We start from the raw sequence: 27,472 nt of genomic DNA on the forward strand, positions 1-27,472 counted from the left end.
ATCAGTTAATATCTTGCTCTAGCAACTTGCAGAAAAGACAAGTGTTATTTCATTAGTTTTATTTACACGCAATTTTTGAAATGCAGAAACAAAATGCAACGCATTAACAGTGTCACAGTTAGCCAGTGTTTGTATCTTTTTAAATCATAAGCCATTTAAATCTGGAAAAACCATTGCAAGAACCAACGCACATAACACAGATGCCAAGAGAGCTGCATATAAAAGCAAAAAAAGGGGACAGATCCTGAAGGATGAATAACTAACAGCTTATAACAAACCCTGCCTGCGGGCCAGCTTGTGTGTTTTCAATGACTTGACATGCAAAGAGATCAAAAGGTTAAAGTGTAGTGTAAGAAAAGGGGAAATCAGTCTGGCAATGTGATAAACACTTTTTTTTTTTTTTTTTTAAAATTGGTTCTTTGTGTTAGGATTATGTGAAAACACCTCATCAGGGCTGAGTAATTGATCACAGTCACTCACAGGTCATGTGCACTTCAAGTCAACCTGAGCAAAGCTTTCCAAGTCCCACACGGTTCAAAGAGTGGTCTTAAAGCTACATGGCGTAAGTTAGCCTGGGTGTCATTTAGTTGTCTAGTCAACTCATCGGGGGGTGTTAAGAAGCAGTGGGGGGGGGACAATACCAAATTCATGTTAACAGAAGTTGTAAAAAGTAGCCTTAAAAAAAAGGTACAATGACTGACTGGTAAAAGCACAACTTGAAGACCACGACCATGAAGATTTTTCTTTTTTCTTTTTTGAGCGATGAAAAACAAACAAAAACCTCAGCAACTCCAAAAAGCATAAAAAGGTGAATCTTAAAAGTCTTGAGTTATAGAGCTGAGAACATACTGTCTGCATCCATGACGTGGCTGGTGGTTAATCGAAGGTTATGTCCATGGCATCGTTCCCTGAGAGTGAAGAACTGCGCACCCCGAGCAAAAAAAACGCGCATCTCACATCAGCACTGGTATTTTTTTTTTTTTTAAAAAGGAAAAAAAAAAAAAAAACCTCACTCATCCCATGTTCATTTCTGAATACATCGACTACTTTGGATCGACCACAGTGGCTCAGAATACTTCGGTTGTTTTTTTTTTTGTTTGTTTTTGTTTTTGCTGCTAGATGATAAGTGGCACTAGTTGCAATTGCTCAGGTGTAGATAATGGAAGTTGACATTTTTTCTCAGTTCAAAATGCACAACCTAAACCTATTCTCTATTCGCACATAGCCCAACACCTCTAGCTACAGAGAGAAGAGGAAACCAGAACAGACGAGAATCAACACGGGATCTACTCAACTGGGTCTGGTGGGAGGGGGAAGGAAAAAAAAACAAAAACAAAACAAAAAAGTTTGTGATAGAAGGTAATAAAAGATTTTGTAGGTAAATTGCTACTCAACAGATGATGATCACATGAACTCTAAAAACATCCACATTTACAAAAAAAGTATGTGTTAAAGATTTTTAAAAAAAAAAGAAGAAAAAAAAACCCTTTGAAGGAAAACCGTCAGAATAGCTGAAAAGGTTTCAGGGTCAAAATATAATAAAATCATTATCTCTTTCAATTAATAAATACATCATTCAGAATTCATAAAAATAACATTAAAAAAAAAATCAACATCACAGATAAAACAAGAAATAAATTAAGCAGGATATCATGCGAGTCATTTCTCAACTTCTTTTTTTTTCTTTTTTTTTTTTTTTAAACTGAGTGAACGACTCGTAATTCCTATTTCAAAGTAAGAGGCAGCACTTTGACTTACTTCCCTTTGGAGAAAAATGCTCGGAAAGACAAACTCCTCTCTATTTATCAAACAACATAGTGCAGATTTGAGAGTGTTTTTTGATTTTTTTTTGCACTGAATTGTGCAAGTCTGTAATGCATCTAATGGGACCTTTCTAAGTTAAAGGAAGAACGCACCAGAGTGCTGCCTCTCTCTCGCTCTTTCCTCTCTCTCCTCAAAGTCATTATTGCTGGTGTGATTGAGATATAAAGGGAGAGTCGGGGAAGGGAGGTGGGGGGGCTGGAAGGGGACAAGCATGAGTGGAGAAAAAGTACAAACAATAAGCACCATTTTGAAATTTTCAGTTCGCCGCCACCGCCGCCTCCTCCTCCTCCTCCTTTAGCACCTCGTGTCCCCCCCCTCCCTCGTCCTCTTCCTCCCGGGGCTTGAAGAAGAAGACCCTGCTAGGAGATCCAGACAAGATACACCTCGCTCCTCCTCCGATCCTTGTTCAGTTTGTCGCAGATAGCCGTGAAGCAAGTAAAGGGGGGGGGGCATGAGGGGGGGGGATGGTTGTGGGAGGGGTGCGTTCTAGCAAAGAGAGGAAATGTTCGTAAATACGATGCAGATGTCTTGGCATCAGAAGCGGTAGATATCTTGCCGTCTCCTCTGGAAAAGCAAGCAGTTTTTTTGTTGTTTTTTGTTTGGTAGACCTCCAGCATTCTCCTTTTGTCCATTCAAATGCCCGCAGGAGCTTCAGTCCACCTTTTTTTTTTTTTTTTTTTTCCCTGCAGCAGAAAAACTTCACAACATGCTCGCTCTTCTCCGCTTCTTCCCCGCCGTAGCTCCCTTCTGTTTTGTTCTTTAGTGTGCTTGTAGTGAAGTCGTGAACTTGCTTTATTTTAAATCGAATCCGATACCCTGTCTCCTAAGCATGCACAGTGAGCGTGTTTTTTTTGTTGTTTTTTTTTTAAATGTGTCAAGGTTCTTTCGTTTATGGTCGTCTCCAGGCAGTGTGTTCTCTCTTTTTTTTTTTTTATTTCTCCATTTATACAGCACAAAAGTGTCTGGTAACAAATACACGCGTTTTTTTTTCTTCTTCTTCTTCAAGAATACACTCCAACTTCTCACTTTGCCTCCGTTGTTATGGAGTGTTACACAAAGACGCGACTGTGTCTGTTGAGTTTCAGGATCTTCCCCAGTCTCTGCTTGGCTGTGGCCATTCCTTTTTTGGGGCGCTTGCCTGAAAAAGACAAAAAAAAAACAAAAAGAGAACACATGTTAATGCTTTTAATTATTAGCATTAGAATTCTGCATTAAAAGGTGCTTGTTTGTATGACGTGTCCGTACAGTGCCGTCTGCAGCCTGGAAATTATTTTTCCACATATTTGAATATTTACTGCAATTAATACTGCTTTAACTTCCTGTTTGACACATTTTCTCATCTTATAAATGAAGCATTAAGTATATAAACTTCCCTCCATTTCTCCTGCACGTCATATCACTTCAGTCATCCTGCTTTTCCCCATATAAGATTGCTGGCTGTTGTTTTTCTTTGCTTAATCTATTATTATATTACAAATCCCCTCCAGACATGCTTTACGACATATAAAAATAATCCGCTTTGAATAATAATTTGTCTCCAATTTGGTTTTACTAGAAAAAAAGTCCTATTAACTTGTAAAAAATCTACTCCAGCTGCCTCATAAAAATCTATGAATATGCAAAAGTTTAACTGCTGGAAACAAGATGTCTCTGAACATCTGAGAGGTTCATTTTCAGTGTTTGAGCTCTGATGTTTCAAGTTTTCATCCTGGAACATGATTCACTCCAAACTCATCAGTCAGAAACTTTCCCCCTGTCAGCTGATGAGAGTGAAAACTAGTGTCAAACGCTGACCTGCATCATTCTACACAGTGATGATCAAACATTAAAGTGATGGATTTGAGTAGACGGGGGGCTTTAACAAAGACAACAATATTCTACTATCAGATTTCCAAACCTTTTGTAGCCTGATTGCTGATGGGTGGAGGGTTGGGGGCGTGTCTCTTGGAGGGGTGCAGCGGTGGAGACATTGAGGGGTCACAGTACTGGTAGTCTGTCTCTGGACTGGTGGCGTGGCTTCGGCTTAGAGGGCTGGGAAGCCCCTGATTGTCCCAGGCCTCGCTGCTGTTGCCCTGGCTGTCCATCGGGCTCTTCTCTCCCTGCAGGTGGCGCTGGTGCTGGTGCTGCACCTGCTCCCTCTGCTCCAGCGGCGAACACTGGCTGGGGCTGGACCACCAGAGCTCCTGGGATGAGGCTACCTTCTCCGGCTTGGAGGAGCACAGCAGACCAGCCATAGACAGCATCCCCTGAATGGCCTCTTCTGTGCTGGGTGAGGTAGGACGTTCTCTGCAGGAAGCGGACACGGATGATCATTTACTACGTCTCAGTGCACTCGATACATATTCTGGCATTGAGGGATGGACCATTTTCAACATTTTTGTAGAGATGCAACAATTAGCTAATTAATCGACAGAATCAGCAACTATTTTAATAATCAATTAATCATTTTGAGTCATTTTTTAAGAAAAAATGTTAAACTTCTCTGGTTCCATCTTCTTAAATGTGAATAATTTTTGGTTTCTTTACTCTTCTATCTATCTATATCTTTGGGTTGTGGACATTTGGAAACTGCAAGCAACATTTTTCACCATTTTCTGACATTTTATAGACCAAACAACTAATTGATTAATTGAGAAAATAATCAATAGATGTGTTTCTTACCGTTTGAGTGGTTTGTGTTTGTGCCTGAGTTTCTGGCCAGACTGGTCCAGCTCTATGGTGTGCCCTGAGCCTTTCTGCTGAGATGAGCCCCTCTCCTCCTCTTCCTCCTCCTCTTCCTCCTCCTGGGAACTTTCTGAATTTTCCGAATCCTCGTCAGAAGAGGAGGAGGAGGAGGAGGAGGAGGAGGACAACGACGATGACGATGACGCTTTACGCTGCATTGAGAAAGTACATGTTAAAGTCAGAACTAGGACGCTTCAGTGATCACAGCATGAACAGTTAAAAGCAGGTTCAATAAAAGAAGAATACAGCACATTGTGGTATTGCCGGTCTTATTATTTATGTTGGGATCAATACATAAACAATGACAATACAACCAAGAGAAATGTCATCATTTACCTCTGCGGGAGAGTCACTGTCTGACTCCACGCCTGACACACTGGAGTGTCCTGAGACTTCTTCCCTGAGTTCAGTCTTCACCCTCTCAAGACCCACTGGTAAAACACGAGGACACACCATCAGCTTCAAATGTTTTAATGGACACACTTGGCGACAGTTTCTCTGCCAGTGTGTGTGTGAGTGTGTGTGATAAATCACAATCAGAGCGGTGACTTACTGAGGAGTGTGGGTTTCTCCACCGTGCTGTGCTGCTCTCGACTGTCCTGCGTCCTCTCCGACTTCATGTCCACACAACTCCTCGGTGGACCTTGACCGACAGGTATCCTCTCGCCCTCCGTCTTTACCGGGCTCGTGGCCGGCCGCCTCATATCTCTGCACATGTAAATACACATGATGAATTTTGTCATTTCTCCAGAACAGATAGAAGATTTTAAACGACACTATTTTGCTAACATTAGTTCTGTTTCACTGTTTTCTCTGACTTGTGTCCTGGTTTAATGGTGGTTTATTTTTTTGCATAAGTGCTAATTTAATACTAATACTTATTACTATTTCTCCATATCATTTAAAAACTCGAAGTTTCTACTGTCATATATATTGTTATCTTATTATCTAATTATCTTAGCTTGTTACTGATGTGTTGTTTGGGAATGACTTGGTTATAGAAAATGATGCTCATACAGTATATTAACACTCACTTCATGTATTATTAAGCTTACCTAAAAAAACGTTTCCAAAGTTAGATTCCAAATCTTACAGTAATACCTCGCTGTGAATAACCACTGAGCTTTAAATCATTAGATGCAGCGTGAGTGTGCGAGCTCTGACCTGATGATTCTGCCGTTCACCAGCATGAGCCGTAGGTGGTTGTCGTCTAAAGACTCAGCAACAGCAGCCGCCGATGCAGTTGACACTTTGTTGAACTTCCCATGAACCTTGGCACAGAACACCGGATCCTGGATGGTGCAGACCGGAGTCAGTCACATGCAAACACTAGAGAGCATCTACACATACTATACTTGTGCTCCTTGATGCTCACCTCCTCGAGCGGTCCCACCTCCAGCCTCCTCAGCACCTCCCTGGTGTGCTGCTCTAAGATGTCCAGGTTGGAGGGCAACTTGGGGGCCTGCCGCTGCTGCTCCCTTAACCGCCTGGCAGCCCTCCTCGCCCGCCGGGCCTGGCACAGCCTCTCCAGTGTGGAGCGAGTAGCCGGGCACCCGTTGGATCCGGATGCCGCTCCGCACCCACTTCCCTGAGATTTCACTGGCTTGTTACCACTGCCTGGTTCCTCCTGTAGAGTCAAAACACAACATGTAGTCAAGCTCAGGACTGAACAGACTCTGCAAGTTCAGAACGTTTTTTTGTTTTATGTTAAGTTATAAATTTGCCCGGTGCTCAGGTGTCAGTGGGGCATATGGGACACGTAGTCAGTCTGTTATATTTCACTTACAGTGTCACAGGCAAACAAACAAAACACTTCTTAGTAGTATGAGTAGTGTAGTACCAAGTGCTTCTTAATATCAAATTAATACAAAAGTGGCATGAAGGAGGAAAAAAGTCGACTTTCTAACCTGATGTTTCCTCAAGTCTAACAAAAAGTACAGATAATTTACTGCACTGCTAGAAATCGCAGTTCATTTGTAGCAATAACAAACATTTCTGCTTGAATATGGAAAATATTTTTGACATTTGATGACAAAAACTGACAAAAAATGACAAGTGCCGCAAATCATGTTGGAGAGCAGCTGTCTAATTCATTAGCTTTAAAACTAGCACCAATGCAGATCTGACATCAACACCTGCATGACGGTTCAAAGGTCTAACTGTCTCATATATCCTCATCCTCCTCATCCTTCCTTACCTCCAGGTAGCGGATTTCCTTGGTCAGCTCTTTAATGAGATGGTTAGGCCTGATATGGTCTGGTACCTCACTGGTGGGCTCAGTCACCTGCAAAAGCCACAACAGACCACATTCAAGACAGGAGAACTGAAGAGAAAGAAGTCTGTTGTTTGCCACTGACAACAAATCCAGAAGATAAGACCGAACAGTGGTGACGTCCCGTACTGGAGCTCCGCTGCTGTGTAACAATAACCATCTGGACTGTAGATACCGGAGTCATGTGCGGGTATACAGAGATGACCGTGAGAACACTGTGACCGACTCTCACCTCTCTTTTCAACCAGGTCTTCAGTGCACTGATTAAAGCCTTCACTCCCTCCACTAGGTAGGTTGGTGGAGGACAGTTGTCTTCTCGTAGCTCTGAGGTGGAACAAAGGAAAAAGAAAATTAAATAGGAATAAACTACGTATAAAAATAAAAATAATTAAAGATCAGAAACTGTCTTAAGGAGAGAAAGATCATTTTTCACTGTAATTTAAACAGTCTGAATACAGGCGCTACCTAAATATAAAGACATTTTTTTGCATCTGCAATTCACAAGCTGGTGGATTATCATCATATTATCATTTTTTATTCATTTGTTTACTCTGAGAAGATGCACACATGTTCCTATTTAACAATCACACACACATTTCCTTTATTTCCCCCCCCAACAGGTCTGATTTTTTAAAATAAACATGAAATATTTATCTTACGTGTGACGCTGTCGTCACCTGTAATTTGTCACTATAAAACTAAACCCACCTTTTAAGGTTTCCAGGAGGTTCTTGGCCACATACCAACAGATGGCCTCAAAGTACGGAAACTTAAAGAGGTCCGGGGTTTTCAGACGACGCTCCATTTCATAACACCTGGAGACCGACACGTGATAAACAAAACAATTAGAAACAACAAAGCTGTTTACAGATAAAAATGCGCACATAATCGCCCGTAATTCTGCTATTATCTGAGCTGTTTACCTGAGCTGCATGCCAATATTGAGGTTGTGAAGGAAGTTCCCTCCGAACGCCATGCAATCCTGAGAGGTGAGAACAGCATGGATCCAGCCTGTAGGGGGCGCCAGAGCACAAACGTTTAACACAACTTATCAGCTGGACTAACTTGCAATAATAAAAACACCAAGAGTAGGACAACTGAAGTCACACTTATGAAATATGTTGCAGCTTAGAGTTGTCTGCATGAATATATAGAGAAATATCTCATCCATATGGTCGACTACGGACATTTATACCAAACAGACCCACATGCCCGCACAAAAACACAAACAAAATCCTCCCCCAGTCAAGATTTTGTAACAGATAAAAGCTGACTACGATGAAGTGTCCCCCCCTCAGATAAACAGTGATCTTTATACAACACAAAGTGAGAGAAAGCAGAGTCTGGGGGGGTTGGTGTAAGACTGATAGACAGGCCTGATAATACACTGGTTGACTGACCCACTGTGCTCTCTGACCCCCACTTAATTCCCACCTCTCCACACCCTCTCTGCCAAAAAAAGCTTTCTTTTACACCGCTGCTGAGAAAGCATGGCTGGAAGACCGATTGAGGACATCCAGCAGTTGACGGGCTGAACTGAGCTTTGTCTTGTCTGGGTGCAGCGGCGGACGGAGCAAAGGGACTCTGTCAGCTTAAAAAGTCCATTGAGAAACTTAATGGATGGGTCACCGTATGACCAGAGACATTAGCGTCAACTCGGTGAATGAAAGTCATATTGTGTTAGTGACATGAATGACAAACATCTTTTAACTTTAACTTCTAATTGACGACAACAGCGCTGCTAGTTAAAGAGATACAAGATGGCAAAATCACATGTAGGGAAGCTGTGATCTACAGCGTCAATGTTACTTTCATCATATTACATAAGACCTCTGTTTCTTTTCATTTTTCCATTGTAATTATGATCACTAAGAACTGTTTGGGTTGTTGCTCAGGAGGAAATTCCCTCTCTGTTATTTCCTTTGGCAATGATAGAGGACTTTCAAGAAGTCTGTATTTTCCTGGCAGGAGCCATGGGAAGCGAGATTTTTTTGTTGTTGTTGTTGTTTTAACTACGTATGCATGTGTGTGCATATGCTGTGTACAGATGGCAGCGTTTCAGGGATTTCAGGCTTCCAGACAACAGGTCAGCAGAGTCGCTGCAATACAGTTAGCGAGGCACCAACTATTTCTATCATAAACAGCTGTAAAATGAAATGTTCTTAGAAACCACACCGCAAATAACTGTCCAAGAGTCTGAAAAGTCTTTCGGCAATAAAGATTAACAGTAGAGCCGCAACTATGAGTCGATTAATCGATTAACAGAAAATTAATTGCCAGCTATTTTTATAATCGATTTATCTTTTAAATAATATTTCAAATAAAAACGCCAAACATTTGATGGTTCTGGGTTCTCAGATGTGAGCATTTGTTGTTTTTCTTGCTCTTATATTATAGTAAATTGAGTATTTTTGAGCTTGACTGTAAAACAAGACATTTATTGAGGTCACCTTGTGCTGTAGCATATTGTGCATTTTTCACTGTTTTCTAATATTTGTAGACAAAATGATCAGTCGATTAATTGACAAAATAATTAATGGATAATAAAATAATCGTTAGTTGCAGCCCTGATGAGCGGAGTCACATTAAAACACAATCATAAAGATAAGTACACACCTGTAGGGATGAGCAGGGTGGTTCCTTGGGGCACAACACACTTGTAACACTTGTCCACTTTGTCCCCAAAGAACGATTCACTCTGATTGGGCGAGGAGCTCCATGCCTCGTATAGTGCAAGGTTGGCGGGAGTGGGCTTGATCAAGTAGAAGATCTTCTCACCCTGCAAAAGCAGATCGAGATAGGTGTGAGAAAACGCCTGTGAAAGACTTTGATGTTTGAACGCGGCAGCTGCGGTGACGCCGCTGTTATAAAAACCCACAAACATCCACCCTCCCCTACTTCCAGTTTGAAATGAACGTCAGCTACAGTTTATACAAGAGAGAGAGGTGAGATCATCACTATAAGCTGCACAGCAGTGCTGCCCCTGGAGCTGCAGGATGAATTGATGTGATGTGAGAAGTGGGGTGACCTTTCAGCGAGGGGCTAGCCGCTCAGCCGTGACTGCCTGCCCTAAATACTTCAGTGTATACAAACACACTAAAATCACTGAGCTTGACGAATGTGAGGGCAGCCTGGTCTTAGATTAAACAACAAACAAACAAGTTCATTTGGCCTGGAACATGTCATTGTCAGTTTTGCTGAGAGTAGTGATGCAGCTCTTCTCACACACACGCTTACCCAGAGAACATGGTACCAGACGGAGGTGCCTCCGAAGTCTATGTGGAAATCTGTGTAGCTGTCCTTGACCCCCATAAGGCAGTACTTCTGGACAAAGGGTTTGGGGAAGAAGGAGTCGTCCGGCCAGTAGTTCTCTACCCAGGACATCTTCTGAGCCACGTCAGGAACCTGCACCAACTCAGACATCCTTCGAGTAGCAAAAAGAGAAACGTTTAGAGTTTAATACAGTTATTAATACTGATAGTATTGTTGTCTTATGTTTTAAAGCCAGAAGCTCTCAGATTCAAATCCAGTCATGTGCTATGTCCAAGTTTGAGCAAGATACTAAAAAACTAATTCCAAACTGAGATCTAGATACATGGCAGCTAAAAAAACTAAAAAAATAAATTCAAATGATCTTGTATTTGCTCTTTAGTCGTATGTTGATCTCAAATGAAGAAAAAGGAAACTTGAAGAAGCTGAAAATGCAACTAAACTCAGGCAACTTTGCTTAATTTCTAAATATTTCATTGTCCACAATCATTCTTGCTCCCAGCAATTCACAAGGGAAACTAATACAGCTCAAACAAAATTAGACTCTACAAAGAAATGGCCAAATAAATCTGCTCACTTTGCTGCATTTTCCACAGACAATGTTGATTTATTTGATTTAAGGAATAACTGAATGTTGTCCTGTGGCCATTAAAGGGAAGCTTACTTGGTATCAGAGAACTCCAGGCTGATGAGGTTGAGGACTTTGGGTCGATGGGGCTTGGTGAAATACTTGATAAACTCGCTGAGCTTCATCTTGCTGTCCGCCTGCCGCGCCACATCTATCACGTCGATGACTTTATCACCGCCTGCGTTGGAGATAAGCGGTGAGAGATTAGAGAAACATCATGTTGTTTAGTTTAACATCATATGGAGATGTTCTGTAGTCACTGAATGAGAGATATCTTCAACTTTTTAATTGGCTGCTGAGTGGGCGTAGGGGATCACCGGGGTCAGCGGCCTGCTGGCATCTCTATGTGCTTTTAGAGATCAAGCCCTGAGGGAAACTGGCACCGATATGGCAGTGTGGGGAGGGGGGCAAGCGAGACAATCTGTCAATCTGTCCAGACCACCGGTCCCACAGGAGGGGGAGGAGGGAGGGGCGAGTGGGTGGAGGTGAGAGGGCTGCAGCGTTTAATGCCTATGCGTGCGTGGGAGATGTAGAGCGAAATATGTGTATAGATGCAAGAGAGAGAGAGTGAGAGTGCAAGGGGCTGCATGTGGTGTGTTTACGCCTATGAGACAGAAAACAGATGCTAAAAAAGGAGGAGAAAGAAGAAGTTGAAAGCAGAGACCGTAGCACACAGCTAACAGTTGGGACGCTACAAATCACACTCGGGTGACACGTGGGTCCGGAAGCAGGACCGGGGTGCAGTGTGTGTAGCCAGACAGCTGGTTGTTGTATTTTCCCCACACCCCCTCCCACACACCTTTTTTATTACCCCTTTGCGTGTTCTCAGCCTCTATCACACACACACACACAAACATGCACTCACATGCACTTGCACTAACAGACACCTCTGAAGGCCCAGCTGGCCAGCGTCTGATGACAGAGAACAGCTGGAGTAAAGGCGGTCAGTCACACGGTGAAAGACAAAGCTGCCTGGAAAGCACACAACGCCGAGCTGAAACACCAGCCTCGCAAACGCAACATCAAAAACCCACAGCTCTACTGAACCAGCCTCGAGAGGCACTCCAGCTACTTGAAGTCCCGCCGCAATCTCCATGATATATTACAACACCCAGCTATGTTAAAGAGGGTCGTTAATTAAGCTAATTGTTGCGGATATATCTTTGTCGACATGCATGTTCTCACGCTGCATTAATATAAATCAGTGAAAGAAAATGTTTCCCTAAATAATCATCAAAGTGGGCCAAGTGATGTCATAGCCCCCATCTGTGACCTCAGCACTCCATACGTTACCTTGTGATTCCTACGCAAACCTTAGATGTTATTCTTTATGCATTATTCAGCAGTGGGTTGCATCCTCAAGAGGTATTCTCCAGATCTAACGGTTTCGCAATGAAAAAACGTTTTATCATCCCCAGGTAGATCTGTGAGGGGGGCGAGCCAGTAGCCAAAATGGTTAAGGCGCATACCGCGTAACCACGACCTCCCCAGTTCGATTGCTGCTGGGACTTATCTAATAAAAAGGAAATAAAATGCCAACAAAAAAAAAACTCTAACATAAGACAGCTGTGCTATTGTGAAAGAAGCTTTGAAGATATGACCTGCTGCTGTAAAGCAGGGCTGCAACTGCCAATTATTTTCTCAATTGATCATTTAGTCTGTGAAATAAATAGAAGATGAAAAACACAGGTATTCAGAATTTCTCAGAGGCCACAGTAATGTCAATTTACAGTCATATATGGCAAAGAAAAGCAGCAAATCCTGACATTTGAGAAGCTGGAACCATCAAACATTGGGCTTTTTTTTGCAGGAACAATGACTAAAACGATTATATTTGATTATGATTATGATCTCATTCATTGATTCATTGACAAATTGTTCCAGCTCCACTGTAAAGCAGGTGATAAAATAACTAGTTTGTTTTGAGTTTTGCCTCTAAGGGTTACGTAAGGAACTCTATGTGACACAATCACGCACACACATGCTCACTGGATGACTCAATCTTCAGATGTTGCTGTTTCACAACTAAATTACAAGTCAGCAATTTATTGTACACAGAGATCTTACGAAAAGATAAAGATTATGGCACTATATATAGCTTTTTATCTTTTTTTTTGCAGTAAGACTTGGATTTCCCCCTTTGAGAGAAGTGGCTGAAGTGTTACCAAGATGATTTCTCTGAGTGTGCAAAGTAATTGTAGCCTCTAGCATGCTAGCTAGAGGCTACTATGCTACGACTTAACTTCTGTTTAGTAAAGAGGCTTTATTGTCCTGTGAAAACATCAACTATTCATTAGCTTTTCAGCTTTGTGACAGTACATTTTTCATATAATCAATGAGGTCACAGATGCAGAAAATTATATCATCTTTAAAATCCAACAGTGTATCAGGTTTCTTATATTTTTACATACACGCGCTCACTGGATGACTCAATCTTCCGACGTTGTTGCTTCAGAATTAAATTGCGAGTCAGCGATTCATTGTGCACAGAGATCTTATGAAAAGGTGAAGAGTAAGGCGCTATGTATAGCTTCTTTTCTTTTATTTTTGCAGTAAGACTTGGATATCCTCCTTCAGGATCAATCTATCAATCCAAGTCAAGTGATGCACGAGAGAGCGTTTCTCACACTGCATATACGTGGGATATAACACTAAAGCAAGGTGTTTCTACATCATATCAAGCTGTGTTTATGAAACTTCCATCATAAAAACTTCCACTGCCTATTCATCGACACTCTTGATCCCGCTGGGTCTAATAATTCATCGCACGCCATGTTTGCTGCGCAGCTGCTTGGATGCTAGTTAAGACACAGAGGACATCAGCGTTCACTCCTCTTATCTCATTGTCTTCCAACTGTAAGAAACGTAACCCGACGCCGAGTCCCAGCTCACAACACCTGTGCCTTGGCTTAATGCTCAATAGGGCATGGGAGAGAAAGAAAGTGAGAGAGGCGGTCTGTAATCTGAACTTAATGATAAAAACACCAGTGGGCTCGGTAATGGGCTTGTAATAGGAGCTGGGATGTGGCAGGCTGTTTCAATAAGGAAGCGTAGTGGTCATGGAGAGGGCAGTGAAAGCTTAGCCGTCACTCATTTAGGACTCATTCAGCCATCGCCTGATGCCTGATAAGTGGGTTAAAACCCTATGAACCTGGAAACCTGTTCATATTGACACACAGATGGCGCCTGCTCAGCGACGGCCACTTAGCTGGCTGGTGTTGGGTGGTTTCATTAGCTTTTAAGCAGTCTGATGCATTCCAAACACAGAGGCTGCATCCCTCCCAGAGGATAAACACTAATGTGTTACTGTAAATCTGATACAGCTTATTTCAACTTTTTAAAAAAAAAATTTTGATGCTGCATCAAGCCTGTTTATTAAGAAGTGTCCTTACCCACATACTGCTCCACATCTTTGACGTAGAAACTAGGGTCGGGTAGTTTGAGTCCCAGGCCCTCCATCTCAGTGATGGCTATGGGGTAGTTGAAGCCATGCCTCTCCAGATACCTGGGCGTCACCAGCTCACCCTTCATCCGCATCAAAATCTCTTCGCCACTGAAACAGAATCATAGCAGGTTCAGTTTATGAATGTATCCTCAGACCCCTTACATGTTTCACAAAAAGTTTTTTTTAAAAGGGTCAAGACACCCCAATCTCAGTCACCCCTAGCGGTATCTAACTATGCATTTGTTCAGGTGACATTTCTGCCGCCACCCCGATACTTTTTAGCTAGAAAGTCCTATTTGTTTTATGCTCACAGCACTGAAAACATTTTCTTCCTAGTGAGCCAATTTCTTGAACTTCATATAAAAGAGAAGAGTAGGGGGATAGTAAAACCTGATTTCCCCAGCTGGATTTCTCATGAAGAAAGCTGATTTCTTGGCCACATGTACACGCATCTAGATATCGAATCTGCTTTTTTTATATACACGTATGTGCACGACACAACTTTGACCTCAGATTGTGAAAGTAGCAGAGCGGCTTGACAAAAGAAGAGATCATTACATGTAAGGATGCGTTCTTGTATTTAAAATAATATCCAAAGTCCAGCTATAACTAAAACTAACACAAAGTATCTTCTACAAGTCTAAACAGGTCCGCTTTCACCGCTGATCAGTTTGTCCTCTCATTGCGTTGTCAATCTGCTCCGACACCAAAAAACAAAAGTCAGGAAGCAGCATCTTTAAATGACTAACAGTCAAAATATGCTAGTTAGGCTTCCAATATAAGGTTGGCGGTGTGGGATAAACCTGATTACTGACCTGCCGCGTGTAAACACGGATTTACAGTAATCAGGTCGCTACAGAGCCTGTGAACACATTCTCCAATTACCTGCATAACCCAGTTTCTCTGAGTGTCTGAGTTACTCTTGATAATCCACAGACCTCACTGAACTATTTTGATTGGAGCCACTTTCTATTAAAGAAATTGTTTTTCTATTATTAAATGTAGTAGTTCTATTAATAGTAACAGTTACATCAAGGTGGGGGTAGAAAACATAGAGATAGATATCAAAAGTAAAACCAAAACCATCTGCATGGCTAGACACCACAAGATGCAAGTGAGAAAATAAATATAATTTTTTGTTATTTAGGTTTATCAAACCTTTCAGTGGCTGAAGCCTTTATGAGTGTTACCAAGATGATTTCTACAAGTGTGTAAAGTAATTGTAGCCTCTAGCATGCTAGCTAGAGGCTACTAAGCTATGACTAAACTTCTGTTTGGTAAAGAGGCTTTATTATGCTGAGAAAACATCAACTATTAATTAGCTAAGAAAAACAGCCTTGTTTTCAGCTTAGTGACGGTACATTTTCCAGATAATCAGCACATTTAGTAAGTAACCATGTTGCTCAGAGAAACCAGGTTATGTGCGTAATTGGGGAACACGTTTACGTGCACTGTGGTAACCTGGTTACTGTAAATCTGTGTATACATGCAGCAGATCAGTAACAAGATTTCTCTCCTACCGCCAACCTTTTTTTTTTAGAAGCATGGCTGACTGATCTTAACTATTAGTGATAGATGACGCTGCTTCCTGACTTCTTTTTTTGGGGCTGTGTGTCTGAGCAGCCGGACAGAGCGGCGGTAGAAACGGACTTATTTAGAATTCTACAGGCTACTTTGTTTTAGTTTCACTTTTAATTGAACTTCGGATGAATTTGGATTATTTTTAATACGAGGACGTGTCGCTCAGTGTGATGACCTCTCCTTTCATCCAGCTGCTCCGCGGTGTGCTTGTCCCTGTCTGCTGTCTATTGCTTTGCACATGCGTACTCGTAAAAAGCTCTAGCATAATCTACCTGAGGAAACTTCTCCAATCCTCTACCCCGATTACAGAAACCAGGTTCCTCCTTTACATGACAGTTAAGAAATCAGCTCAATTCTGGAGAAAGACGGTTACTTGAGTGCACATAAACACACTGGATGTGATGGGTTTTGTAACAGATTATTTAGAAAGTAGAAGAATTTTCTCAACCAACACAGGAACTATTACTTGAAAAATTTTAAAACCACTAAATTTGGAGACGCATGGTTTTTACTACACACGGGGTTGACAAGTGAGGTATTTGTTGGGTACTTGATATCTACCTGGCAAAGGTCCTGCTCTGGAGCTCCTTGATAAACACTGAGGTGCCAGCTTGCACTGGTTTCGTTCCGTCGTCTGGCTCTGTGTAGTCATGTCTGTGCCAGTTGTTGCGCTTTTTCACTGAAACAAACAGAGACATTCAAGTTTCACGGGGTTGTTTTGGCTCTAATTTCATCATGTCAGTGCCCTCTTGAAGCTTGTTCTCCCAACAAAGTGGTAAATTATGCACATCACCACCACTTTTCATGAGGACAATAATTTACTACTCAACCCCTGTGCTAAGAGATGGAGATGGGTGGGGGTTCTCGTCCAATCAAAGTGGAGGGCTTACAACACCATTCAATTAGCCTGTTAATGTCTGCCCTCTGGGCTCTCGGAGGTTAACCCTTTCCCCTCCCCCCCTACAAAAAAAAAAAAAAAAATCAGACTTGAGCATACTGCTGAGTGGCCTTTTTCCCCTGGGACCAGTCCAACACACAGAGACAGGGGTGGGACGGGAAATGGTAGGAGGGTTAGATATGTAAATGTAACGCAGAGAATCAGTGGACAGTGTTTGATGAATGAGATACATGTTAGGACTGAGGGTGCGACAGACACACACATGCAGAGAGAAAGAAAATGCAAAAGAAATGTAACACTAATGAGAGAGAGCATTACTCACTCAGGGAGGGTCCATGTACGGCATCACAGTTGGGACAGTGGTAAACATCGATATCCGTAGCATGATGCTCTTCTACCTGCACACAGCTGAAGACGGAGAGGAAACGAGTTAGAGCAGGGTCACACACGCTCGAGTATGTTAAAGCGAGATGCAAACCACATCTGAGACATCTTCAAAAGACATTTCCCTGTCACCGTTTTGTTTTCGTGAAATGAGATTTCAGTTGAAATTCCATTCGAAGAACTTTTGTACCTGCTCGAGGAATCGGATTAAATATTTCTGATGATGTAAGAGCATGCTGAAATAGATAAATCACACCCAAGCTAATGTCAAAAACAGAGTGTTTTACAACAGGAGATGTCAGGGATTACAAGTTTGAGATTGAGAAACAGCAGACTACAGTGTAGGCCTGGAAAATGACCTTTGCTCTGATCTATTTTTTTTTCCCAACAAATGTTCTACAGCTGCACTATTTGACACAGGAGAGGAAGATCTGAGCCGCACTTCATGGCCTTTGCACACCGATAATGTAAGGATACAAGCCCATTTTTGCAGAAGGCAAAACCTGCAATTTTCAAATAGCGTTTGTTGCAGTCTTGCATTTTTTTCCCATGGATCTCCAACACTGTCAGCGTCACTCATACTGCTACCCCCGACTGTCCTGCAACAGCCAAACCACAGGCACCAACACACATGCATTCCACTGTTGCATACCAGAGACCCATACCAGAGCAGCATGGGATGAACTGCAAACCAGTTGCCATTCAGCCCTAATAGACATCAATGGCTATTTGGAGTTAGAAAACTGCAATCTGTTTGTTTGTGTGACTCAAGCATGTGCACACGTCATTTTAAGGCTTAAATGGTCTGGACAGAGTGGCGGAGAGGTCACACACACAAAGAACCCTCTATGCTTTAAAGGCCACCATTATGTGTGTCATTTTAAAGTGATTTTTGAGGCATGAACACAATGATTATATTTAAAGGATGGATATCGTCAGGATTTTATTGATACTAATGCGTCATCAGTCCGGCTCTTTATTGATGTTCTTATTGGTTGCATATTGTTCTACACAGAAACATAATCACAAAAACTTCAATATGTAGTTTGGAAAATTTGATTTGAAGTCAATGAAGAGCAACATTTAGTGCATCCAGCTTGATCAGTTAACAACTTTACTACTCTGAGGGTAGGTTTATGCTCAACACAGTGTCCTCGGCATGAGGACGCGTGCACCGAGAGTGACGTCATTGCGTCGTTCGCGTCGAGCGCGAAGCCTCCGCAAGTTGTCATGGAGCTTGGTCGTGCAACTTTGAATTTTTCTAACTAGACATGTGCTGCTGCTGATTCTGGTGGAGCTGGGATGGCTGTCCCAGTTCAACAAACATCAAGAGACGGACAATGTTTGCTGGTTTGTCAGTGTTTACCACTGTTGACAGTCAGCCTTCTTTCCTTTACTTCCGCTCTCTATTGAAGTTTATTTTGTGTGTCTTTATAGCACATGTGTTCTCTTTTACTGATTGTCACAAAGTGACCACGCAACAAAACAGGAAAATAATAAATTCGTAACAACTCTTTCCATCTGCAGAACAAAGTAAACAAAGACCGGAAATCGTAACAAAGAACACTCGTCGACTTCTTGCTTATCCACAGAATATTTTGTTTGTACGCCCCCTGGCGTTTCAGAGAATACTGCAACAAACAATTCGCATGGTCATAGTTTGTGCACCGTCTGCGGAGGCCCACGCCACCATGTCTTACGAGAGTATAAACAAAGCTTGACTTCTCACATGACACAGGCCCATATAAATCTCCCTCTGCTTGTTTTTAATGCTGCTAATTTAGAAACATTACACTAAGCACCATTAACACTGATGGTGGACTGCTCGACTTTGTAATGACAGTAATTACACTACGCAGTCCAAAACAAAAACTGCCAGTGAACAGACTTGAAACTTGCCATTATCGAACCTCTTCCTTTAAGCTCGAGCGATCGGTTTCAAGTTGGCGCCTAGCAATAGCATAATGACATGGTATAAAAGATGGATTTGTTGCTGACATAACCTCAGTTTTTACAGGGGGGGAAGCCTGCAGGAGGAATGGAGCTGACCGCAGCCTGCTATCAGCTTTGATCTACAAGGAATTGCAGGAAACTGTAAAGGAAATAAAGCCAAGGGCCATTAACTCATCAGGAAGTGGTGAGCTTGTGTGAATGCTGGCCCCAATAACCCTGGTGCACTAACAGGATATCAACAGTAGCTCCTGCTCCCCAGTTGACTACATACAGCAAACATTTACATTGTTGAAAAGATCATTTGCAATGCAGATAAGCATATATGACTGTAAAGTTTTCTACTAAGTTGGGTGAAAGAGCCAAAATATGCATGTAGTTGCCACAATCATCCTTAAAGACTTACTAAGCAAAAATATTAACAGCTGATGGAATATTTGTTTTGCCATCACGTGGATCTATTTCTGTCAGCTCACCTTTCTTGCAAGTTACTTTTCGCCTACAACATCCATAAAAAACTATTAAAAAAAAAAAGGAAATGGCAAACAAAAAAGCTTCAAGATGTACTCCTGCCCCTGCACGTGAGCAAGCGGATGACTAACAATAACACTGTACAGTACTTGGCTGTAGTATTAGGCCTAGCTCATGTATCAGGAATTTTGGTTCAAACATGTGGCTGTTCGCTGGGGGAAAGCATGAGTCACGGCTTTTTCTGCCGCTGGGGTTCGTAGAAATGTGTGAGAGCACTGTGTGCTCAGCCGAGGTGACCTTGTTGTCCTCATCTCACTTGGTACGTTCATTTATGTAATGCCACGGTGGGAAACCAGGGCACTATGCCACATATGCTGGCCTGACTCAGCTTATGCGTCACCTGCAATGATTACTTGCTAACAAGACACCCGCGTTTGTGGAACTGTGTGGACTTGAGATAAAGAAAGCAAGGGGAGGAGGAGGAGGGGGGGAATCAGCTGAAAGGGAAAGAGAGCCAAGTATTTCCTGCCATGCTCAGGCTTGCATCATCGCAGAGCTGGTGAATATGCAAATAGCTTTTAAACCAAATCTCGTTTGCAGGGAAAGTAATCAGTGCGAGGTTGGAGATTGGAGAAAACTACACTGATGTCATCTCACTATGAAATATGATAGTGTTATCATGTGTTGCGGGACAGTAACAAAGTGTTATTGTCGGAGAAAGTGACAGAACACAGTCGATATGTCCCACAAAGATAGTTCTTTCAGACCGGAGTGTTATTCCTAGAGGCTGTGACAGCACTGCAGCAGATTACCAAGCAAAACATCCCTTCCTGAATGAGAGGAGATGTGTGTACTTGGCTAAACCCCTGCCATCAACAGCCCCTCTCCCTCCACTTCCTCTCATCAAGGGCCTCCTTCCTGTGTGACTGAGAGGGCTTATTCATTAGTCCATGCACTGTGAGGGGTTCATTGTCCTCAATGATCAGTGCAGAAACACAAAGGCTGGAGGCGGGCTTTGCCATTATTTTAAGCTCTAAATAACCGCTCTGCATGGGGAGGTGACACGCCTACATTAGGGAACTGGCAGATCCCTAATGGATGGGTGATAGAGACAGAGATAGAGAGGAGATGGGGGCAGTTAAACACACCTGGCTATCTTTATCTATCCCAGAGGAGCACCTGACTCATCCGGCCCTTTTCCTAATGCACTCAGCCAATGCTTACATAAACACTGCTGGGCTTGGACAGCAGTTAGAGCCACTGAGCGCTGACAGATGGATAAAGATCTGTCATTTTGGCCATACTGCTTAAATCATCTTAGGTAGCTATCCGTAAAAGCGACATAACATCCCTGCAGTGGTTAGAGCTTGAAGGAAACCACGGGCCTCTCTGTAGTCAGCTGGTAAACAACAAAAGAGGATCACTTTGTTGTTTATGGGGCGTCAGGGAGCCCCGGGGAGTTTTAACAACTTAATTGTTTTTGGTGCAGGTTGAGCTGCCTCTGGGCTTCTAGCACTGGGGCTCTGCTTTCACACATGTCTTCAACATGGTTGTCTTAAGGCCCCCAGCGCCCCTGTAAAACCTACAAAGTCATCAGTCTTGTGACTGTTTGCTGCTGAAATACATCAGCCAACAAACTCAGTCTGAACTCACTTAAAGAGCGAGTGTCTTGTGGATGTAACCCTCTCGCTACGCTTGTCAATAAGCATTTTATTATATATGATGATTCACAAAGAGCTTGTTGTTCTGAGCAAAAGATCACTGAAGGGTTAAATGTTTTCATTAGCTTCTTATGGCAGCAATACTGAGCTGTCCATTTTTTGTTTTCAGGCTGGGAAATCCGAAGCTATTACCAAATTGAATTAAACAATATTAATGTAGTAGTGATTCTAAAGTAAAATTTGAATTATATGGCAGAACTGATATATCTATCTGACTGGTAATCAATACATGAGGCTGTTGACCCCTAATCAACATTGATCAAGCTAGAATCTGGATCTGTGGCCACCTGCTGTCCCCATGGTCCTGTTCGACACCCACTGCAACTTTTATTAGTATTATTAGTCATATTTTTATTATTGTTATTATCGTTATTATTGTTGTTGCTGTGCATCCCTATGTCTTTTTCTTTCTCTCTCCCCCTCCTTCTTCCTCTCTCAACCCAACCGGTCAAGGCAGATGGCCGCCCACCCAGAGGCCAGTTTTGCTCGAGGTTTCTTCCTGTTCAAGGGGAGTTTTTCCTTGCCGCTGTTGCCAAATGCTTGCTCATGGGGGGGGAATGATGGGTCTCTATAAATTAACAGTCTAGACCTGCTCTTTATGAAAAGTGCCCTGAAATAACCTCTGTTGCGATTTGACGCTCTATAAATAAAATTGACTTGACTGACTATAAGTAATGCCGTTTCCCTGCCCCCATGACACTTGCTAATGAATGTAAATATTGCTTTTAAACAGGAGCTATGCAGTCGCTCTTTATTTTAGTGAATTACTTATAAGACATCTAAACAGATGACTTGAAACGTCTTCTGCGTGGCCAATACTAGTTTAAAAAAAAAAAGAAGAAGGATCCTTCCACTTATTCATCCATCCACTTAGCGTAAACACTAAAAAGGCACTCGGTGGAGGCCATCCATCTCTCTTTAGTGTGCTCACACACTGTGCGACATTGACAGATCGTGCATTGAACTTGGCTCACCGGAGCTCCCATCAATCATTCCCTATGTCCCATCAAGCCCGCTGGTCTATCATCACCCCCACCCCGTCCATACCCAAAATCAAACAGCGAGCCAACCAGAGTGCCTGACACCTACACCAGCAGGGCAACCTCTGTGATCTAACGTGACCCGCTGAGGATTTCCAACACGCTAACATCCACCGTGTTAACATAAACTGGCTCCATGTAAACACTGGAAACAATCCCTTTACATTATGTGTGTCTTGTAATTAGGTGAGGCTCATTCAGACAATGAATGCAGCATTCAGACAGAGCACAGCTCCCTCGTTCATCTGAATGAGACGCACTGCCATTCGGAGGGCTCTGGAAAAAAAAAAGCAGGGTCGTCCAGAAAAAAAAAAAAAGTCGAACTTGTGCTCAGCTTTTGCCAAAACAAAAGGCTACATCATCCAGCAAGGCGGTGCATTAGCCATTCAAATGCATACGAGTGCACACCCTTCATAGGATACTTTGCAATGCAAACACAATGTATCTAATGTTTACCTCGCAATTGTCAGGTTTACATATAAAATAACTGCCGTCTAGAGTGGTAAAATCCTCCCTGTATTATTATAAACCCATCTGAAGTGTTCTGGTGTCTATTAAGTCTTCAAACTCATGGATCTGTTACTCAAACTGGACTTCCTGAACCATTTTCCATTGTCTCACCAGTACCTGAAACTAAATGCCCTCATCGACACAGCCTTTCACATTCAGAATAGAGTCGAAAGTAGGATTTTTAAGTTAACGGCAGGCAGTGGTACCAAGTCTAAAGTTTGGGACATCCCCAAAAGGGTCACAAGACACATTTCAGGGGTCATGACATCATTAAAAGGAAAGTCAAGAATCCAAAACATATTTCTTCTACATAAAATTACTTCAAATGTTTACAGACTTTTCAAATCATTCAGTTTTAGATTGTGAAATCTTGGGCAATTTCACCCTTTCAGGCCTCTGAAAATCATTCAAATATGAGAAGTGAAAGAAGAAGAATTACGTAATTTGATGAACTTCTCAAAATTTAGATATATAGTAAATAGGTCACACATACTCATCGCTTTGCTTTAAGAGGACAAAAGCCAAAAAAGTTGGGAGCCACTGCTTCCAAATAGCTCACAGCAACACTTTATTTTCACCAAAACTTAGTTAACTAGAAACTGACGCAGTTTCAGACAAATCTAATAATAGTTTCCGATTGCCACCGTTACACCTCACATGCTACTACATTTTCATAAACCACCAACAACCAAATCTCTTCCCGTATGTGGGTCCCTGATAAAGCCAGGAAATATAACGGTATAATGCTGGTATTGTGATATTAAGACAAAACTGGTGGGGAACTGTGTGTCAAGACAAGGATCTATAATGACAACACTCGAGAGCACCTCATCTAGACAAATACACCCTCTTTACCTCCCTGATCACTAGTCTGACACAGATAAACCACACAGTGTTCTGTGTACCATGCCCAATTCATCACCCCATCAAAGTCTCTAAAGGGTGTATTGTGTGCAGAGATGCTGAGAGATACAGGTGATGGAAAACAGGACACTCTCCAGGAACTGAGGCAGCCAGACAAAGTCCCCCTACACAAACAGCAGCTCAGCTAGCGTGCTGACAAACAGGCACAGGGACGTTTGAGCTCCTCTCCTTTCTACTCCATCAGCGGGCCATCGTCCACAGCCAGAGAATATCCCTTTCCTTCTGGCCAGCCTCGTGGGAAAGAGGCTGAAAATGTGGCTGTTTTTTGGAGCTGTGGTGTGTATGTGTGTATCTGCTTGTTAGTCATCAATGGGGGAAGCTCCAACATTTGTTCCTTTTCTTGCTGGCACATGACACACAGCCAGTCTTTTTTGGCTCCGATAAGCCACAAATTCTGGCGGCCAAGTTTTTTGGCAGCACGCTTAATGTGGTTACGCAATGGCTTCCGTCATTTCAACACGAGCAAAAACAGATTATTGTATTCATAAACAGTTGCCGTGGAGACGCGCCCACACAGGCGATTTCAAAGGACCAAGGAGCTGAGCGTGTGTAAGTTTTGTCTAAGCCGGTGTATGGACTCCGGTCCACATTGATAAAAAGTGACAGTTACATGAAGTCAGGTCTTACCGGTTGCCTGTTTCAGCCGCACATCAATTTGACAACACGGAAAATCTTTTTTTCTTCCTTTTCTCGGGGGGTCAGAGCACAAAGTGAGCAACAAAACGTCAGCTGGCATCAGCAGATACAGGGGTCATCACCCAACTATAAGCACAGTTTGTACAATGAACAAGGCCACCCTGTCACCCCAAATCAGTAAAGAATGATTGTGACCCCAAAGTGCAGGGTGTTCCTCGCAAGTATTGGGTGTGAACTGAAGAATGGATGACTAAAATCTGACATTTAGGCTTCACATGCACGGATACACAATAGAGTTGTATTACACAATAAAAAAATTCCCACACCAACCCACACAGCTCATGAATCATAAAAATTATCAATAAACACACCTTGTAGTCAGTAACAAGGATACAACATTAGAAAATAGGATAAAAAAAAAATCAACCATAATCAGTCCAGGGACATATTATGCCTATTTGGTGCCTTTAAATAGTCCCCCTATTCACCACTAGGGGTCCCCTGCCATGTGCCTCTTCTGCTTGAAAGGGGGATTTAAATTTCTCAAGCTGTCAATCAAAAGCCCCGACCATAACAAGCTCCTTGTTCTCTACCGTTTGCTTTCCAATCAAGTAAACCACTAAAAACACACCAAAATACAAACAGCTCAAATCACACACACACAGCTTGAAATTTATATATGTTGTAAATATGATATTAATAACCCGGGTATAACAATAAACTACTGATTGTGTCCGAACAATTGGAAGTTGTTAATGAAGTGTAGGGTACATAAATAAGTTTAAAGTACAACGAAACCGTTGGCTGTGCTTTCCATTACCTTGAATAACCTGACTTTGCTGAGCTGGATTGCGAGCTTGGACTCAAACAAACGCGGGTAGTATCGCGACTGCTTTAACTGGTTCTTAATCCGTTAAATCACAGTTAAAAAAACAACAACATGAAACTTATCTTTAAAGTGTCTTTAAAGGAACTGGCAAACGTACGAGCATATATAGATCACGATGACCCGGCCAAGCTTTTGATCACTCAGGCTGACTGACACCGCTCGGCAATCCTGGATAGATCCGCATATTAGAAGATAAAAACTATTTGTCGTTAGGCTTTATTTGAGTCAATAAGGTAGTTTGTGAACTCGGTTACAAAGGGTAGACACATGTCGTATGTTGTAGAGCCACTGGCCGAACGGTGAAGTAAATTTCAGGCTGTTTCAGGGGACGAAACCCCACTTTCTTTCGTAAAGTCGCGTCAATAGACGGTTTAAAACCCCCGTCGCCCACCGCTAGCTCGTTAGCAGGCTAAGCTACCAGTCCACCGCTAAGAGAACCGTCGCCTTTCTTTAACAAATCCAGTGTTTGTCGCTCCAAACGGGCTTCACCTCTAAAGGACACCGTAACCAACATACCTGCCGTGGAACCAGTCTTTACAGATGTCGCACTCGATCATAAACCGGCTCACATCGTAGGGCTGCCGGCAGACACAGTACAGCGGGGCCGCCGCCATCTTCCTACTGTCCCCAAACAACGCAGGAATGAAGCGGGGCGGAGATTTAACCCCCAGTCCGGAAACACCCGAGAGGGAGCCGAAGGCGAGCCGAGTCGAGGCAACCCCACCTCTGACGTCAATTTCCGATTTCCATCTGGTTTTGTAGACGCACCAACAATAGACACAAACTTTTTTCCAATAATGGAATGACATAAGCATATTGTTTGTGGCATTTTGTCGTTACAGTATTACAGTCAGAAACTTGAATTCAGGAAAATATGATGATTGTGAGACCGAAATGAAGGAAAGTGTTGAGCCTCAATATTAGGCGACTATTTCAGTTGATTTAATATTTATATTTGCATTTTTAAATGAATTTCAGCGGATATATTAATTTGACTAATTAAAGATCCCGTCTAGTCATATAATGATACTGCGCTTGGAACAATAATATGTGTCTGATATGTTTTTTCCACAAAAAAAGTATAATAAGTACCAAGTTAAAATACTTAATATGACATCTTCTTCTTCTTCCTCATTAAAAAAATCAAGAATCTATGAATATGCAAATATATATGTCACAAATCATGCTGGTAGGCCCATCCCTTGAAATCTTATTTTCAATGAGCACAGAGAAACTTTCCATCTTCAGTAGCTGAATATGAAAACAAAGTCTGCACATGCATCGTTCTGCACAAACATCCAACTGTAAGAAGAAGAAGAAAAACATATTTTTGAGTGTAGGAGGACTTTCTTAATGCAACATTACAAATTGTAGATACTTAACAATTTTTTTTTATATAAACAATGTGTAAAAAGTGTTTTATCTAACCGAAACTTGCATAAAGTATCTAATTCCAGATGTGCAGCCTCAGCACTGACTTATCAGTAGCCTATAAACAAAGGCGATATGATTTAAAAAGAAAAAAAGCATAAATGTGTCATATAATCCAAAGCTTCTCCCTTGGGAGAATATTTGCACAGTTGCAGAGTTTATCTTAGCACTTTCACACCTCTCCCTTGCAGAGCGCCTCAGTGATTATTCTCAACCTATAAGCAGAGGAGCATCAAAATCAAAACACAATATCCTCCCCTGGTATGTCTCCATGGAGCGTGTCTGACATGCCCTACGTGCTTGTGTGGTGAATAGCAATGGGACCACCGACCCACAGCTTGATCTGTGAGCTGACAGCACCCATCCCCCCACACGCCCATCTGTGCTGCTCTGCATAGGCAAGCAGTCTCGGTGCATGCAGGGACTCACGAGCACCGGCTGCACAAGAGGACACATGTGATTCACTAGCTTCATCTGCAGATCTCACAATGCAATGTTTTTGTTTTGTTTGTTTTGGGGTTTTTTTCATGGTGCATTCTCAGCCTGCTGCAGGGCATACATATCCTCCTTTGTCCTCAGGATGATAATAGCAGCCTGCACCAGTTGGTTGCAATAGTTCATTATCATGTCTTCACATTAGGTTTTGCCCTCTTGTCAACTCAAAGTGTGAGCAATGCAACTTCATGCCTGCTGTGCAGCTCGACCACATGCTTGTAAACACTCCTCCTGCAAGTTATTTATGCCTTTTTAAGAGGAGGTCAGTGCTTCTTAAGATGGGTTAGTGTCACTGCTGATGGATGCCATGCATACATACAACTTCTCTGCTTCTTACATGAATGTGAGATCATTAACATTAGAATAGACCAGATTAATC

The 27,472-nt window shown here is 42.3% G+C and overlaps 1 protein-coding gene across 1 annotated transcript; it reads right to left on the reverse strand.

The window, feature by feature from the left end:
- Window positions 1-42: 42 nt before the first annotated feature.
- On the reverse strand, window positions 43-25,851 carry kdm7aa (lysine (K)-specific demethylase 7Aa). The gene is made up of 18 exons (XM_042403604.1): window positions 25,684-25,851; window positions 16,965-17,050; window positions 16,306-16,423; window positions 14,111-14,271; window positions 10,755-10,896; window positions 10,058-10,244; window positions 9,437-9,599; window positions 7,744-7,831; window positions 7,529-7,635; window positions 7,053-7,144; window positions 6,746-6,832; window positions 5,924-6,175; window positions 5,713-5,840; window positions 5,102-5,256; window positions 4,885-4,979; window positions 4,486-4,700; window positions 3,722-4,110; window positions 43-2,962 (listed from the first exon to the last, which is right to left on the reverse strand). Exons 1-18 carry the CDS (start codon window positions 25,779-25,781, stop codon window positions 2,874-2,876), a joined length of 2,652 nt encoding a protein of 883 aa, XP_042259538.1. The 5' UTR covers window positions 25,782-25,851; the 3' UTR covers window positions 43-2,873.
- Window positions 25,852-27,472: the final 1,621 nt, after the last annotated feature.

This window comes from Thunnus maccoyii, chromosome 23 (assembly GCF_910596095.1).
Source record: "Thunnus maccoyii chromosome 23, fThuMac1.1, whole genome shotgun sequence".
Lineage (NCBI taxonomy): Eukaryota > Metazoa > Chordata > Actinopteri > Scombriformes > Scombridae > Thunnus > Thunnus maccoyii.

Coding starts and splice junctions, on each gene's coding strand:
- kdm7aa (XM_042403604.1), bottom strand. CDS start 25,781: ATGGCGGCGGCCCCGCTGTACTGTGTCTGCCGGCAGCCCTACGATGTG. Junction 17,051..25,683: donor AAAGACTGGTTCCACGGCAG/GTATGTTGGTTA, acceptor CTCCGTCTTCAG/CTGTGTGCAGGTAGAAGAGC. Junction 4,111..4,485: donor AAACACAAACCACTCAAACG/GTAAGAAACACA, acceptor CGCTTCCTGCAG/AGAACGTCCTACCTCACCCA.